Genomic DNA, 16,267 nt, shown 5'->3' on the forward strand with positions numbered 1-16,267 from the left:
ATTGTCATTGCGTGCCCCTTTTCATTTCCTGGCTATTACTCACAACAAACATAAGCTGTTCTACGAAGCTACCATGCAGTAAGGCAAAAGGCAGTAAGAACAAAAAGTTTGAAAAAAACTAGAATCTTGTTTGTGTTATGTTGTGTGTGAAAAAAAGCTTTGTTGAAAAAGAGGTTGAAAATATAAATTAAAAAAAGTGAAGAAAATATATTATAAAAAATTTTTTTTTGTAAAGTTTAGAGAGGTTTAAAAACCATTTTCCCAAAAAGGTTTTGAAAAAAAAGTTGAGGTTGAAAATTCTTTTCTATGACGTATTGGGATGCAAACAAAGACCCCCCTGGAAATGTTGGTGATTTGTTTACTCAATGACTAAGTAGGGATTTGTTTACGTCTCCGGCACGTCAGATGACCTGTTCTTCTCGTAGCGTATGCGGTGTGCCTGTCTGATCCTGGGTGCAGTGGGGTGTTCCTGTCTGATCCTGGGTGCTGTGGGGTGTTCCTGTCTGATCCTGGGTGCTGTGGGGTGTTCCTGTCTGATCCTGGGTGCTGTGGGGTGTTCCTGTCTGATCCTGGGTGCTGTGGGGTGTTCCTGTCTGATCCTGGGTGCTGTGGGGTGTTCCTGTCTGATCCTGGGTGCTGTGGGGTGTTCCTGTCTGATCCTGGGTGCTGTGGGGTGTTCCTGTCTGATCCTGGGTGCTGTGGGGTGTTCCTGTCTGATCCTGGGTGCTGTGGGGTGTTCCTGTCTGATCCTGGGTGCTGTGGGGTGTTCCTGTCTGATCCTGGGTGCTGTGGGGTGTTCCTGTCTGATCCTGGGTGCTGTGGGGTGTTCCTGTCTGATCCTGGGTGCTGTGGGGTGTTCCTGTCTGATCCTGGGTGCAGTGGGGTGTTCCTGTCTGATCCTGGGTGCTGTGGGGTGTTCCTGTCTGATCCTGGGTGCTGTGGGGTGTTCCTGTCTGATCCTGGGTGCTGTGGGGTGTTCCTGTCTGATCCTGGGTGCTGTGGGGTGTTCCTGTCTGATCCTGGGTGCTGTGGGGTGTTCCTGTCTGATCCTGGGTGCTGTGGGGTGTTCCTGTCTGATCCTGGGTGCTGTGGGGTGTTCCTGTCTGATCCTGGGTGCTGTGGGGTGTTCCTGTCTGATCCTGGGTGCTGTGGGGTCTGGGGCCGGCAGGTTGTTCAGCGTGGTTCTGGAGCTTCTGACCAAAGAGGAGGAGAAGGAGGAGGTGGAGGAGGTCCTGGCCGTGCACCCCTCCATGCACGGCCACGCCGGGAAGTCAGGAGGCTTCGACGTCAAGGCCCTGAGAGCCTTCCGCGTGCTGCGCCCCCTGCGGCTGGTCTCAGGAGTGCCCAGTGAGTGATGCCACACACACACACATTTACATTACATTTAGCAGACGCTCTTATCCAGAGCGACTTACAGTAAGTACAGGGACATTCCCCCGAGTCAAGTAGGGTGAAGTGCCTTGCACAAAGACACAACATCATTTTACACGGCTCGGGAATCGAACCAGCAGCCTTATGATTACTAGCCAGATTCCCTAACCGCTCAGCCACCTGACTCCCCACACACACACTGTCCCACACGTAAAAGGTGATCCTTCCACTTTGCACCCCTGACACCCTCCCTCCCACTGTCACCTAACCTTAAAGGGTGACCCTTCAACTCTGATCCCCCCCAACTCTGCTCCACCCCGAACCCCCCCCACCCCCATCCCCCCCTCTCCGTTCCCTCTCCCCCAGAAACAGCTGTTTCCCTTCCAGTGTTCAGTTCCAGACTCGTCCTGGAAAGAACAGCATCTGGCTCCATGACACTAATGAGTTCTTCATGTAGGCCCGTAGATTCTCCAGGAAAGAGGGGGGGTTGCGGGGCATGGTGGGGGGGTTGAGGGGGTGAAACAAAAGACAAAGCATCATCAGATACTCTAATAGACCCTGATTTGGAAGGGAAGCTCTTTTCATCCCCTTCATCTTTCTGAGTGTCTCTCTGTAGGTATCACATGTTCCTAACCTAGTGTGAGCCCAGGACACCTCCACATGCCACACAACACACACATGTATGCAATTGAACCACTCAAAATCATCCCTTACCTGGGATAGTATTCTGTTTTGCCAACTGTGTGTGTGTGTGTTCTCCTGCTGCTGCTAGGTTTGCAGGTGGTGTTGAACTCCATCATTAAAGCCATGGTACCTCTCCTTCACATCGCCCTCCTGGTCCTCTTCGTCATCATCATCTACGCCATCATCGGACTGGAGCTCTTCATCGGCAAGATGCACGCCACCTGCTACATGCCCGGCTCAGGTACTGGACACTGTGTGTGTGTGTGTATGCAGACCCACTGTACCATCACTATCACTGGACACTGTGTGTGTGTGTGTGTGCGTGTATGCAGACCCACTGTACCATCACTATCACCTTGTTCTGCCTCCCTCACTTTCTTTTTCTCTCTGCCTTTCTAACTCTCTCCCCCCCAATCTCTCTCCCCCCCCCCTCCCCATCTCTCCTCAGACAAGATAGCGGAGGAGGAGCCCGCTCCGTGTGCTATCTCTGGTCACGGGCGCCAGTGCCCCATGAACGGCACCGAGTGCCGGGAGGGCTGGCACGGCCCCAACGGCGGCATCACCAACTTCGACAACTTCCTGTTCGCCATGCTGACAGTGTTCCAGTGCATCACCATGGAGGGCTGGACCGACGTCCTCTACTGGGTGAGGGCCCCCCCACCCCCATGCCCCCCCACCCCCATGCCCCCCCACCCCCATGCCCCCCCCCCTCCACCATGCCCCCCCTCCACCGTGCCCCCCTCCACCCAGGCCCCCCCCCCCACCATTCCCCCCCTGCATGCCTTCTGAGAACCCTTCATACTCTTTACCTGAGTCGGCGGCAGCAGGAGTGTCTGTGCTTGTAGCACAGCTAGGCTGTTCCACGGCTAGGCTGTGCCACGGCTAGGCTGTTCCACGGCTAGGCTGTGCCACGGCTAGGCTGTTCCACGGCTAGGCTGTGCCACGGCTAGGCTGTGCCACGGCTAGGCTGTGCCACGGCTAGGCTGTACCACGGCTAGGCTGTTCCACGGCTAGGCTGTGCCACGGCTAGGCTGTTCCACGGCTAAGCTGTTCCACGGCTAGGCTGTGCCACGGCTAGGCTGTTCCACGGCTAGGCTGTGCCACGGCTAGGCTGTGCCACGGCTAGGCTGTACCACGGCTAGGCTGTTCCACGGCTAGGCTGTACCACGGCTAGGCTGTTCCACAGCTAGCAGCTTAGCTGCTCCCTCTCCTGTAATGCTCTTACCCCGCTCCACCTCCCTGAAGGCTCCGCACGCTCTCCTCCCCAGCCCTGACGCAGTCCCTTGTCTCTTTCCCTACGTCAACACTGGCCTTCATTCTGTCCTTCACTATGACCTGTGTTTATTTCTCCTTTTCTTTCTTCATCTCTCTCTCTCCCGCTCCTCTTCTCTGGCGCGCTGGGCCACCCTCAGATGAACGACGCCATGGGGTTGGAGCTGCCTTGGGTCTACTTTGTCAGTCTGGTCATATTCGGATCGTTCTTTGTTCTTAACCTGGTTCTGGGTGTGTTGAGCGGGTAAGACTGCTGTCTCTCACCTCTCCTGACAGAGTCCCCTCCTCCCTCTCCTCCTCCCCCTCCCCCTCCTTCCCCTCCTCCCCCTCCTCCCCCTCCTCCCCCTCCTCCCCTCCTCCCTCTCCTCATCCTCCCTCTCCTCCTCCCCCTCCCCCTCCTCCCCCTCCCCCTCCTCCCCCTCCTCCCCCTCCTCCCCCTCCTCCCCTCCTCCCTCTCCTCATCCTCCCTCTCCTCATCCTCCCTCTCCCCCTCCTCCTCCCCCTCCCCCTCTCCTCCTCCCCCTCTCCCTCTCCTCCTCCTCCCTCTCCTCCTCATCCTCGTCCTCTCGTCCTCCCCCTCTCCCCCTTCCCCTCTCCTCCTCCCCCTCCTCCTCCCTCTCCTCCTTCTCCTCCCTCTCCTCCTCCTCCTCTCTCTCCTCCTCCTCCTCCTCCCACTCCATCTGTTCATTGGACTTACTAACTGACCAGGACCTGTTAACTAACGCTTACTACATGCACCTGGATCTGAAGTGTTGCCAAACAAGAGTCCTGTGTCAGTTTGAGGCTAGCACACCAGAGTGTGTGTGTGTGCAGGTGAGGAGGCTGGTGACCAGAGTGTGTGTGTGAGAGTGTGTGTGTGACTGTGTGTGTGTGTGAGTGAGAGAGAGAGAGAGAGAGAGAGAGAAAGAGAAAGATGCAGGTTATAGTGGCTCTCTGGCACCTCCTGGGTCTGTGTTGGTTAGCTGTAACTGATTTAACTACTTGTACTCTCTGTGAATTCTATTATTGTTGCTTGCTTTGCTCCATGTACACTCTGGGCACTTTGGAGGATCATGTCGTTTAATTGTAACTTGTTTAACTACATGCTCTTCTGGTTCTACCCATTGGCTCTTATTTGCTCTTCACAATGTATGCTTCATGTTTTGGCTACCCACATTGTTTTTGGGGTGATCTCGTTGTTCATGATCATTGACCTGTACACCCTTTGCTCTGTCTTGTAAGTCGCTTTGGATAAAAGCGTTGGCTAAATGACAAAATGTAAATGTGATTGTAAAGTGGCTAATAACTTGGCCGCCCCTCCAGGTCAACGATGCCATCGGATTCGGCACCCCCGCCATCTATTTCGTTAGTCTGATCATACTGGGCTCGTTTTTCGTGCTTAACCTTGTGCTGGGTGTCCTCAGTGGGTAAGAGACCAAGGGTGCTGTGGGCAACTGCCGTGTGTGTGTGTGTGTGTGTGTGAGGGAAAGTGAGTGAATGTTTGCATGACGGCTTGTATGTGAGACCTTGCAGCATTTTGTGTGTGTGTGTGGGATGAAGATAAGATTGACTTGGCATGGTTTGCTGTGTGCTGTGTGGGGTACAGGTTAGCTGTGTGGGGTACAGGTTAGCTGTGTGGGATACGGGTTAGCTGTGTGGGGTACAGGTTAGCTGTGTGGGGTACAGGTTAGCTGTGTGGGGTACGGGTTAGCTGTGTGGGGTATGGGTTAGCTGTGTGGGGTACGGGTTAGCTGTGTGGGGTACGGGTTAGCTGTGTAGGCTACAGGTTAGCTGTGTGGGGTATGGGTTAGCTGTGTGGGGTACGGGTTAGCTGTGTGGGGTACAGGTTAGCTGTGTGGGGTACAGGTTAGCTGTGTGGGGTACGGGTTAGCTGTGTGGGGTACAGGTTAGCTGTGTGGGGTACAGGTTAGCTGTGTGGGGTACAGGTTAGCTGTGTGGGGTACGGGTTAGCTGTGTGGGGTACAGGTTAGCTGTGTGGGGTACAGGTTAAGGGTAACGTGAGCCTGTTTGCCTCAGTGTCAGTACTGTCCTTCCCAGGACTGTGGGAACCTTTGGGGACACTTATGGGTACAGTAGACACATCACCTCTGGTGTCTGTGAGGGTACAGTACACACATCACCTCTTGTGTCTGGAGTCAGGTGGCTGAGCGGTTAGGGAAGCGGGCTAGTAATCTGAAGGTTGCCAGTTCGATTCCAGGCCGTGCCAAATGACGTTGTGTCCTTGGGCAAGGCACTTCACCCTACAGTGCCTCGGGGAGAATGTCCCTGTACTTACTGTAAGTCGCTCTGGATAAGAGCGTCTGCTAAAAGTGTGCATACTAGATCATCTAGCCTCCCTGAAGCAAGGGGCTGCTCAGACACACACAGGACACAGGACACAGGACACAGGACACAGGACACAGGACACAGGACACAGGACACAGGACACAGGACACAGGACACAGGACACAGGACACAGGACACAGGACACAGGACACAGGACACAGGACACAGGACACAGGGCACAGGACACAGGACACAGGACACAGGACACAGGACACAGGGCACAGGACACAGGACACAGGACACAGGACACAGGGCACAGGACACAGGACACAGGACACAGGGCACAGGACACAGGACACAGGACACAGGACACAGGACACAGGGCACAGGGCACAGGGCACAGGACACAGGACACAGGACACAGGGCACAGGGCACAGGACACAGGACACAGGACACAGGACACAGGGCACAGGACACAGGACACAGGGCACAGGGCACAGGACACAGGACACAGGACACAGGACACAGGACACAGGACACAGGGCACAGGACACAGGACACAGGACACAGGACACAGGACACAGGACACAGGGCACAGGGCACAGGACACAGGACACAGGACACAGGGCACAGGGCACAGGGCACAGGACACAGGACACAGGGCACAGGGCACAGGACACAGGACACAGGACACAGGACACAGGACACAGGGCACAGGACACAGGACACAGGACACAGGACACAGGACACAGGGCACAGGACACAGGACACAGGGCACAGGACACAGGACACAGGACACAGGACACAGGACACAGGACACAGGACACAGGACACAGGGCACAGGACACAGGACACAGGACACAGCGCACAGGGCACAGGACACAGGACACAGGACACAGGACACAGCACACAGGACACAGGACACAGCACACAGGGCACAGGACACAGGACACAGGACACAGGACACAGCACACAGGACACAGGACACAGCACACAGGACACAGGGCACAGGACACAGGACACAGGACACAGGGCACAGGACACAGGACACAGGACACAGGACACAGGACACAGGGCACAGGACACAGGACACAGGACACAGGACACAGGACACAGGACACAGGACACAGGACACAGCACACAGGACACAGGACACAGGACACAGGACACAGGACACAGGACACAGGGCACAGGACACAGGACACAGCACACAGCACACAGGACACAGGGCACAGGACACAGGACACAGGGCACAGGACACAGGACACAGCACACAGCACACAGGACACAGGGCACAGGACACAGGACACAGGACACAGGACACAGCGCACAGGACACAGGACACAGGGCACAGGACACAGGACACAGGACACAGGGCACAGGACACAGGACACAGGACACAGGCAGGGCTGGATGCTGATAGGACACTTCCTGTCTAACCACCAGTATGACCTCCGCTGACCTCCCCGCCTTCCTCCTTCTCTGTGGTGGTGGATAAGTCAACCCCCCCCCCCACACACACACACATGCACACACACACACACACCACTCACACACACACACGCACACACATACACCACAGACCCACCCGGCATCCTGTGAGAGAGAGAGAAATTAATCTTATTCCTCGCCCTTCACTCCATCTCCTCTCCTACTAAGCTCACTTGGTTTCTCCCTCCCTCCCTCCCTCCCTCCCTCCCTCCCTCCCTCCCTCCCTCCCTCCCTCCCTCCCTCCCTCCCTCCCTCCCTCCCTCCCTCCCTCCCTCCCTCCCTCCCTCCCTCCCTCCCTCTCTCTCTCTACAATATACAGCATATAGCATCTCTCTCCCTCTCTTTCTCTCTCTCTCTCTCTCTCTCTCTCTCTCTCTCTCTCTCTCTCACCCCCCTTCTCTTTACCATATACAGCATATAGCATCTCTCTCCCTCTCTTTCTCTCTCTCTCTCTCTCTCTCTCTCTCTCTCTCTCTCTCTCTCTCTTTCTCTCTCTCTCACCCCCCTTTTCTCTACAATATACAGCATATAGCATCTCTCTCCCTCTCTCTCTCTGCAGTATTTTCCTCTTCCTCCCTCTCTTTCTCCAACACTTCAGTTTCGCTTCCCCGCATCCTCTCAGCTGCGTGCTGTGGGGGCGGGGTGTTGTTAGCGCCAGGAGAACTCTGGATATCCAGCTATCCAGGTCCCCTCCCTCAGCTCTCCAGAGCAGCTATCCAGGTCCCCTCCCTCAGCTCTCCAGAGCAGCTATCCAGGTCCCCTCCCTCAGCTCTCCAGAGCAGCTATCCAGGTCCCCTCCCTCAGCTCTCCAGAGCAGCTATCCAGGTTCCCCTCCCTCAGCTCTCCAGAGCAGCTATCCAGGTTCCCCTCCCTCAGCTCTCCAGAGCAGCTATCCAGGTCCCCTCCCTCAGCTCTCCAGAGCAGCTATCCAGGTTCCCCTCCCTCAGCTCTCCAGAGCAGCTATCCAGGTCCCCTCCCTCAGCTCTCCAGAGCAGCTATCCAGAGCACAGGCCAGGGGAGTGCCCTGTTGTTGAACTTCCATTAACTCGAGCGGGAAAAAATGGCACTGTTTTTAAAGGGTTGGACATCACTTGTTGTGACAGATCTACGACCAAAATATTCAAATGATTACTTTCATCTCCGGCAGTTTCAACAATGTAATTGCGACTGTAACATTTGATAAACTGGACAAAATGTTGTGTGACGTTTCGTCATTGAAAAGTGTACCCCTCCTTCCAGTGGCTCAGAAAAGACAACCAGAAATAGTTTACATAATGTTAGTAGTATAACATTGAATATATGTATTGTGTATATTTGTATGTCGATATGTCTTTATGCTTTGTAAGTATTGCATAATCTATGAATGTACCTGATGTGCTGTGACTCCAGTAAACACACCTGTGTGTGTGTGTGTCCGTGTGTGTGTGTGTGTGTCCGTGTGTGTGTGTTACGCCGTCCCTCACCCAGAGAGTTCTCCAAGGAGCGTGAGAAGGCGAAGGCTCGCGGAGACTTCCAGAAGCTGCGTGAGAAGCAGCAGCTGGAGGAGGATCTGAAGGGCTACCTGGACTGGATCACCCAGGCAGAGGACATCGACCCTGAGAACGAGGACGAGGCAGACGAGGACGGCAAGCGCAACCGTAAGCCTGCACACACACACACACACACACACACACACACACACACACACAGAGACACATACACACACACACACAGAGACACGTACACACTCACACACAATCCTGTCGTAGGAGTGACTTCTAACTGTGTTTTTCCCAGTGTTACACTGAACATAAGACACACCTGCTGTAACCCTGGACACTTTAGCTGTGTCGATGTGTTTCAAACCTCCAGAGAGTGTACATTATTTCTGTCCTGTGTAGCTTCTAGCACCACCTGCTTAGATATATTATTCAGAGCTGTACACACACACACACACACACACACAGCATGGTGTACCATGTATTTGCAGACCACGGAGCCCTCTGTAATCTGAGTTGGCACAGTGAGATGAAGCCAAAAGATCAAGGGTGTTAGAGAGAACAAAACAAGTTACAGTAACAACTGTCTGTGTTGGTGCTGAACTGTCAGGTGATTACACTCTGGTCCCTCCTACACACACACACACACACACAAGTTACAGTACACAAGTTACACACAAAAGTTACAGTAACTGTTTGAATTCCTGTGATAGGGCGTGAGAAAAAACGTCCAGGTTTTCAGGTCTAGGGCAGGGCGGTGCGCGTTGAGCTCTGTGTGTGTACCGTTTGGGTTTGTCTGAGGATGGAGAAAAGGATAAATCATATTACTTGAGCAGAAGAAAGACTGTAATCCAAATCCTCTTTATATAAGCAGCACATGATGCAGAACAGTGAACGTTCCACTGCCGCACCGTGGAGTGTGAGGAAAACCATCCCTCCCCTCGTCTCCTCCTCCTCCCTCTCTCGTTCTCTCCCCCTCCCTCTCTCCCTCTATCTCTCCTCCTCTCCTCCCTTACCAAGCGGACCATCTCAGAGACCCCCCCTCCCCCCTCACAGTACACTGTAACATCAGAGTGTCGTACCTACACCTCAACGCAGGGCAGCACAACTGGACGGGGATAAAGAACCCAAAGGGAGTCAGATGGCTGAGCGGTTAGGGAATCGGGCTAGTAATCTGAAGGTTGCCAGTTCGATTCCCGGTCATGCCAACTGACGTTGTGTCCTTGGGCAAGGCACTTCACCCTACTTGCCTCGGGGGGAATGTCCCTGTACTTACTGTAAGTCGCTCTGTATAAGAGCGTCTGCTAAATGACTAAATGTAAATAAAGGAAGTGACCTCATGGGATATTTAAGGGGCGGGTCCAATACAGGTTCAGCAGTCTCATAGAGGCCGCTCGCCCCTCTCCCCCCCACGATGCTTAACTGTGTCTGGTGTCCGGGACACAAGGCTCTCTATGCTAACATGAAACATGTTCAATGCCTTAATGTGCGTGGCGGCATGCTAGCATGGAGACAGCCCTCTTCTCCCAGTCAACAGACGCTCCAGCGCGTGACTAACCAGCTCTCCATCTTCCTCTTCTGCTCCTCTCCAGTGTCCATGTGGCTAGCGCTGTTCGTGACATTTGCTGTTGTTGTTGTACTGTTGTTGTTGTTCTGTTGTTGTTCTGTTGTTGTTGTTCTGTTGTGGTGCTCTCTGTGCTCTAACCCGTCTTGATAGAAGCCCATTCTCGCCCCCCCTCCCCTCCCATGTCTCCCGGCTGTGTGCTGCTGACTGTGTGAATGCATGGGCTTGCATGCCTCACACGTGAAGGGGTGACTCTGGCTGACCTCACAGAGAAGAAGAAAGGAAGGTTTGGGTGGTTCAGCCAGTCCTCCGACACTCATGGTAAATTCCCCAGTTTCCCTTCAGAAGGTGTGTGTCAGAGAGAGAGAATGAGAGAGAGAGAATGAGAGAGAGAGAGAGAGAGAGAGAGAGAGAGAGAGAGAGAGAGAGAGAGAAGAAGAAGACCAAGTGAAAGAGGGAAAAAAGGACGAATGAAAGAAGAAAAGTATTAGTTTGATAGGGCTGTGTGTGTATTTGTAAGCCAGTGTGTACCTAATGACTTATGCATAGCCCCAATGTACACCCCCCCTCCCCTTCCCCGGCGTTTGTGCAGTGCTATCGTGATTGACCCCTATGTTTCAGCATCACAATCTCTCCAATCTTTGCTTTCTTTTCCTTTCATTCTTTTTTGGGTTCTTTCTCTCTGTTCGATAAACCCTTCACCCCCTGGGGGCCCTCTCTCCTGCTGTTTCAGACTGAATGAGTCCAGACTTTATTAATATGCCTCCGCCCCTCCCTCCCTCGCTCGCTGGCGGAGTCAGACAAGGAGCAGAGTAGCAGAAGCACACACACACACAGCGCCGGGGTCTGATAGCAGACACTCCAGTCCTCTCCCTCCACGCCCCACAGGGCTCAGTGTGAACAGCCAAACGGGGCTAAACCCAGATCACCACAACTCCACCAGTCAGCAGGATTTCCAGAAAGAGAGAGAGAGAGAGCACTTTTACGACTCCCGAATCAAAGCTAACAAATAACGTGGAAGTAGCTGTGTGTGTGTGAGCACGTGTGAGGGTGTGTGTGTGTGAGCGTGTGTGTGTGTGAGCGCGTGTGAGTGTGTGTGTGTGTGTGAGCGTGTGTGAGCGTGTGTGTGCGTGTGAGCGAGCGTGTGTGTGTGTCCTGAAAGACTGTTCTCTCACAGGGAACGTTGCCATGTTCCTTGGAGGTTTGGGTTAGTGCAGAGGCTCCTCACATGATCTGTGCTGACCTTGGTGACCTTGGTGATTAACTGACATTATGAGAGTAACAAGACAAACGAACACACATAATGACAAAGACAGTAGATACCAAAGCAGACTTTAGGGTGGGGAAATATGGCGGTGTTTCAAGGTTAGGTCTAGCTAGACCCACCATCCTAGTGTCTGTGTCTGATGCTGTTTGGATGGCTGCTGGGAAACATCTCAGACAGTGGTGTATTTCAGTTATTTTTGTTGTGTCTCTAAAAAAGGGATTTCTCTGAAATACCTGGCGTGATGCTGATCTTCATTTCTGTTTCGCTGACGGACGGATGATGTTTCTGTTCTCTGGGCTGTGCGCTGATGTGTGTGTGTGTGTGTCTGCCTGTGTGTGTGTGTATGCCTGTGTGTGTGTGTATGCCTGTGTGTGTGTGTATGCCTGTGTGTGTGTGTCTGCCTGTGTGTGTGTGTCTGCCTATGTGTGTGTGTGTCTGCCTGTGTGTGTGCGTGTGTGCGTGTGTATGCCTGTGTGTGTGTGTATGCCTGTGTGTGTGTGTCTGTCTGTGTGTGTGTGTGTGTCTGCCTGTGTGTGTGCGTGTGTGTGTGTGTATGCCTGTGTGTGTGTGTGTGTCTGCCTGTGTGTGTGTGTATGCCTGTGTGTGTGTGTGTATGCCTGCGTGTGTGCGTGTGTGTGTGTATGCCTGTGTGTGTGTGTATGCCTGTGTTTGTGTGTCTGCCTGTGTGTGTGTGTATGCCTGTGTGTGTGTGTGCCTGTGTGTGTGTGTGCCTGTGTGTGTGTGTGTGCCTGTGTGTGTGTGTGTCTGTCTGTGTGTGTGCGTGTGTGTGTGTGTGGCGTTGGAGGCACGTCTTGGCGGCTCTGTGTGTGTGTGTGATGTGTTCTCTGTGTGTGTGTGTGTGATGTGTTCTCTGTGTGTGTGTGTGTGATGTGTTCTCTGTGTGCCGTTCCAGCGAGCATTCCGGCCAGCGAGACCGAGTCTGTGAACACGGAGCACGTGAACGGGGAGGATGAGAAGACGCCGTGCTGCGGACCCACATGGTGCGCCTGCACACACACACACTCCTACAACACACACTCCTACAACACACACTCCTGCAACACACACACTCCTACAACACACACTCCTACAACACACACACTCCTACAACACACACACACTCCTACAACACACACTCCTACAACACACACACACTCCTACAACACACACTCCTACAACACACACATACACACACCTATATACAAAACACACACACATACACACAAATTCATCTTTTATCTGGCAAATAAATTCACACAAACAAGGAATTTACTGTGGAAGGAAGGTGCATACGATAAACATACAAGGTCAAATGAACAACAGTTCTAAATAATTCTAAGGCAGGACTAGAACCACTGACTAACTAGGAGTCGAGCAGGATCTCTGTCATCCTACTGTTGGACATTAACGATGAGTCAAGTAGCACGTAGCTTTATGTTAGCGCTCGGACTTCACGTTCTCCAATGACGTGCTTCTCATCCAACCAAGTCAGCCCTGCTGTTATCTGCCTCTCGCAAATTTTTTAACTTCAAACCGTGAAGTGCTCTGACCATTACTTTATGTAAAAAAAAAAACTAAAAGTAGATTCAACTTCTGTGCTGTTTCACCTGTCCACCTGTTTCACCTGTCCACCTGTTTCACCTGTCCACCTATTTCATTTCACCTGTCCACCTGTTTCACCTGTCCACCTATTTCACCTGTCCACCTATTTCACCTGTCCACCTGTTTCACCTGTCCACCTGTTTCACCTGTCCACCTATTTCACCTGTCCACCTATTTCACCTGTCCACCTGTTTCACCTGTCCACCTGTTTCACCTGTCCACCTGTTTCACCTGTCCACCTATTTCACCTGTCCACCTGTTTCACCTGTCCACCTGTTTCACCTGTCCACCTGTTTCACCTGTCTACCTGTTTCACCTGTCCACCTGTTTCACCTGTCTACCTGTTTCACCTGTCCACCTGTTTCACCTGTCCACCTGTTTCACCTGTCCACCTGTTTCACCTGTCTACCTGTTTCACCTGTCCACCTGTTTCACCTGTCCACCTGTTTCACCTGTCTACCTGTTTCACCTGTCCACCTGTTTCACCTGTCTACCTGTTTCACCTGTCCACCTGTTTCACCTGTCCACCTGTTTCACCTGTCTACCTGTTTCACCTGTCCACCTGTTTCACCTGTCTACCTGTTTCATCTTCTCTCGGCTCTTTGTTTTTGAAAGTACTTATCAATGTTTCATTCATTCTGTCCCTGAAAAGTTGAAGTCCATGAATGTCCTGTCTGTCTCTGTCCCCGAGCTACACACCGACGACACGGGATTTAAGTAAACTTTGACTACCTCTCCCGTTTCTTTTAGTCAAAAAATTTCAAAGTCAAAGTTCAGGTCAGTGACTCCTCCTGTGGACTCTGCATGCTGCCCTGCTGGCTGTCTGCTGGTTGTCTGTGTGCTGGCTGTCTGCTGGCTGCCTGCTGGCTGCCTGCTGGCTGTCTGCTGGCTGTCTGCTGGCTGCTGGCTGTCTGCTGGCTGCCTGCTGGCTGTCTGCTGGCTGCCTGCTGGCTGCCTGTTGGCTGCCTGCTGGCTGTCTGCTGGCTGCCTGCTGGCTGCCTGCTGGCTGCCTGTTGGCTGCCTGCTGGCTGCCTGTTGGCTGCCTGCTGGCTGCCTGCTGGCTGCCTGTTGGCTGCCTGCTGGCTGTCTGCTGGCTGTCTGCTGGCTGCCTGCTGGCTGCCTGTTGGCTGCCTGCTGGCTGCCTGCTGGCTGTCTGCTGTCTGCCTGCTGGCTGCCTGCTGGCTGCCTGCTGGCTGCCTGCTGGCTGTCTGCTGTCTGCCTGCTGGCTGCCTGCTGGCTGCCTGCTGGCTGCCTGCTGGCTGTCTGCTGTCTGCCTGCTGGCTGTCTGCTGGCTGCCTGCTGGCTGCCTGCTGGCTGCCTGCTGGCTGTCTGCTGGCTGCCTGCTGGCTGCCTGCTGGCTGTCTGCTGGCTGTCTGCTGGCTGTCTGCATGGGGTATCGTCTGGTACATCTGTGGCTGCCTGTCTGTCTGTGCTGTCTCTAGCTAACTCTGCTCTTGTATATGTGTTCTGCCAGACTTTTATTTTCATTCAATTAAGTTCATGCATCTAAAATATCCTTAAGAAAGCCAGCATGTTGATATTGTGTCCTAAAATAACTTTAAACAGCTTTATAATTATTTGTTTTCCGTGTGTCTTGCTCGCTCGAAAAGCCTGTTTGTCAGTCGATCTGCTGCAGCCTACAGTCATGTAACACTTTGAACCAGCCTCTCCATCACCCCCCCCCCACATGTGGAAACGCCACCCCCCCTTAAGTAGCCCCGCCCCTTTTCATCTCCATGGTAAACAATACCACTTCCCTTTACCCAGTCCCCCCCCCCACACATTTAGTCACCACGGTAACAACACCGCTTCCCCCCCCCACCCCCCCCCCCTTCAGTCGGCGCTGGCGGCGCTGGAACCGGTTCTGCAGGAGGAAATGCCGTCTGGCGGTGAAGTCGGTTCCTTTCTACTGGCTGGTCATCATCCTGGTGTTCCTCAACACCCTCACCATCTCCTCAGAGCACTACAACCAGCCCAACTGGCTCACACAGGTTCAGGGTACGCACTCTCGCACACACACACACACACACTGCTCATTAGACCCCAACACACACACACGCACTGCTCATTAGACCCCAACACACACACACGCACACACACTGCTCATTAGACCCCTCCCCAACACACACACACACACACTGCTCATTAGACCCCTCCCCAACACACACACACACACACTGCTCATTACACCCCTCCCCAACACACTCACACACACACACTCACACACACATTTGACCCCCCCCCCCCATCTCCCCAACAAGCACATACGCACACACATTGTTAATTTGAGCCCCCCCCCCCCTCTTTCTCTCCCTCCAGACAATGCCAACAAGGTGCTGCTGGCCATGTTCACGTGTGAGATGCTGGTGAAGATGTACAGCCTGGGCCTGCAGGCCTACTTCGTGTCCCTGTTCAACCGCTTCGACTGCTTCGTGGTGTGCGGCGGCATCACGGAGACCATCCTGGTGGAGCTGGAGGTCATGTCCCCCCTCGGCATCTCCGTGTTCCGCTGCGTGCGCCTGCTCAGGATCTTCAAGGTCACGCGGTACGTGTGTGTGTCGGGGTCTCTCCTGTGTGTGTGTGTGTGTGTGTGGTATCTGTGCTTGTGCAGATTTCTGTGTGTGTGTCTTTCCTGTCTGCATGGTATTTCTGTATGTGTGTTATGTTGTTTTGACGCGTGTGACTTCCCAGTGTGTGTTTGTGTATGATATTTTGGTGTGTTCGCGGGAACTTGTGTCTAAATGCGTCTAAACACCTCTCTCTCTGTTTCTCTCTCTCTGTCTCACTCTCTCTCTTTCTCTCCCTCTTTCTCTCTTTCTCTCTTTCTCTTTCCCTCTCTCTCACTCTCTCTCTCCCCCCATCTCTCCCCCCCTCTCCTCTCTCTCTCTCCCTCTCTCTCTCTCCCCTCATCTCTCCCCCCCTCTTCTCTCTCTCTCTCTCTCTCTCTCTCTCCCTCTCTCTCTCCCCCCATCTCCCCCCCCCCTCTCCTCTCTTTCTCTCTCTCTCTCTCTCTCCGTCCCTCAGTCACTGGCAGTCTCTCAGTAACCTGGTGGCCTCGCTGCTCAACTCCATGAAGTCCATCGCCTCCTTGCTCCTGCTCCTCTTCCTCTTCATCATCATCTTCTCCCTGCTGGGCATGCAGGTGTTCGGGGGGAAGTTCAACTTCGACGAGACGCAGACCAAGAGGAGCACATTTGACAACTTCCCCCAGGCCCTGCTCACTGTGTTCCAGGTGTGTGTGAGAAGCTATAAACTCCTACATTACAGTGAGC

The 16,267-nt window shown here is 53.5% G+C and overlaps 1 protein-coding gene across 1 annotated transcript in view; it reads left to right on the forward strand.

Annotated features, from left to right (window-relative positions):
- LOC136941954 (voltage-dependent L-type calcium channel subunit alpha-1D-like) overlaps positions 1-16,267 on the forward strand; it is a 76,755-nt gene that overhangs the window by 21,495 nt on the left and 38,993 nt on the right. The window contains 11 exon segments of the mRNA XM_067234686.1: positions 1,169-1,347; positions 2,144-2,296; positions 2,504-2,700; positions 3,468-3,571; positions 8,552-8,721; positions 10,373-10,447; positions 12,307-12,394; positions 13,746-13,772; positions 14,833-14,993; positions 15,315-15,540; positions 16,020-16,227. Of these exon segments, the coding sequence (XP_067090787.1) occupies positions 1,169-1,347; positions 2,144-2,296; positions 2,504-2,700; positions 3,468-3,571; positions 8,552-8,721; positions 10,373-10,447; positions 12,307-12,394; positions 13,746-13,772; positions 14,833-14,993; positions 15,315-15,540; positions 16,020-16,227 (1,588 nt within the window).

Source organism: Osmerus mordax, chromosome 1, assembly GCF_038355195.1.
Source record: "Osmerus mordax isolate fOsmMor3 chromosome 1, fOsmMor3.pri, whole genome shotgun sequence".
Classification (NCBI taxonomy): Eukaryota; Metazoa; Chordata; class Actinopteri; order Osmeriformes; family Osmeridae; genus Osmerus; species Osmerus mordax.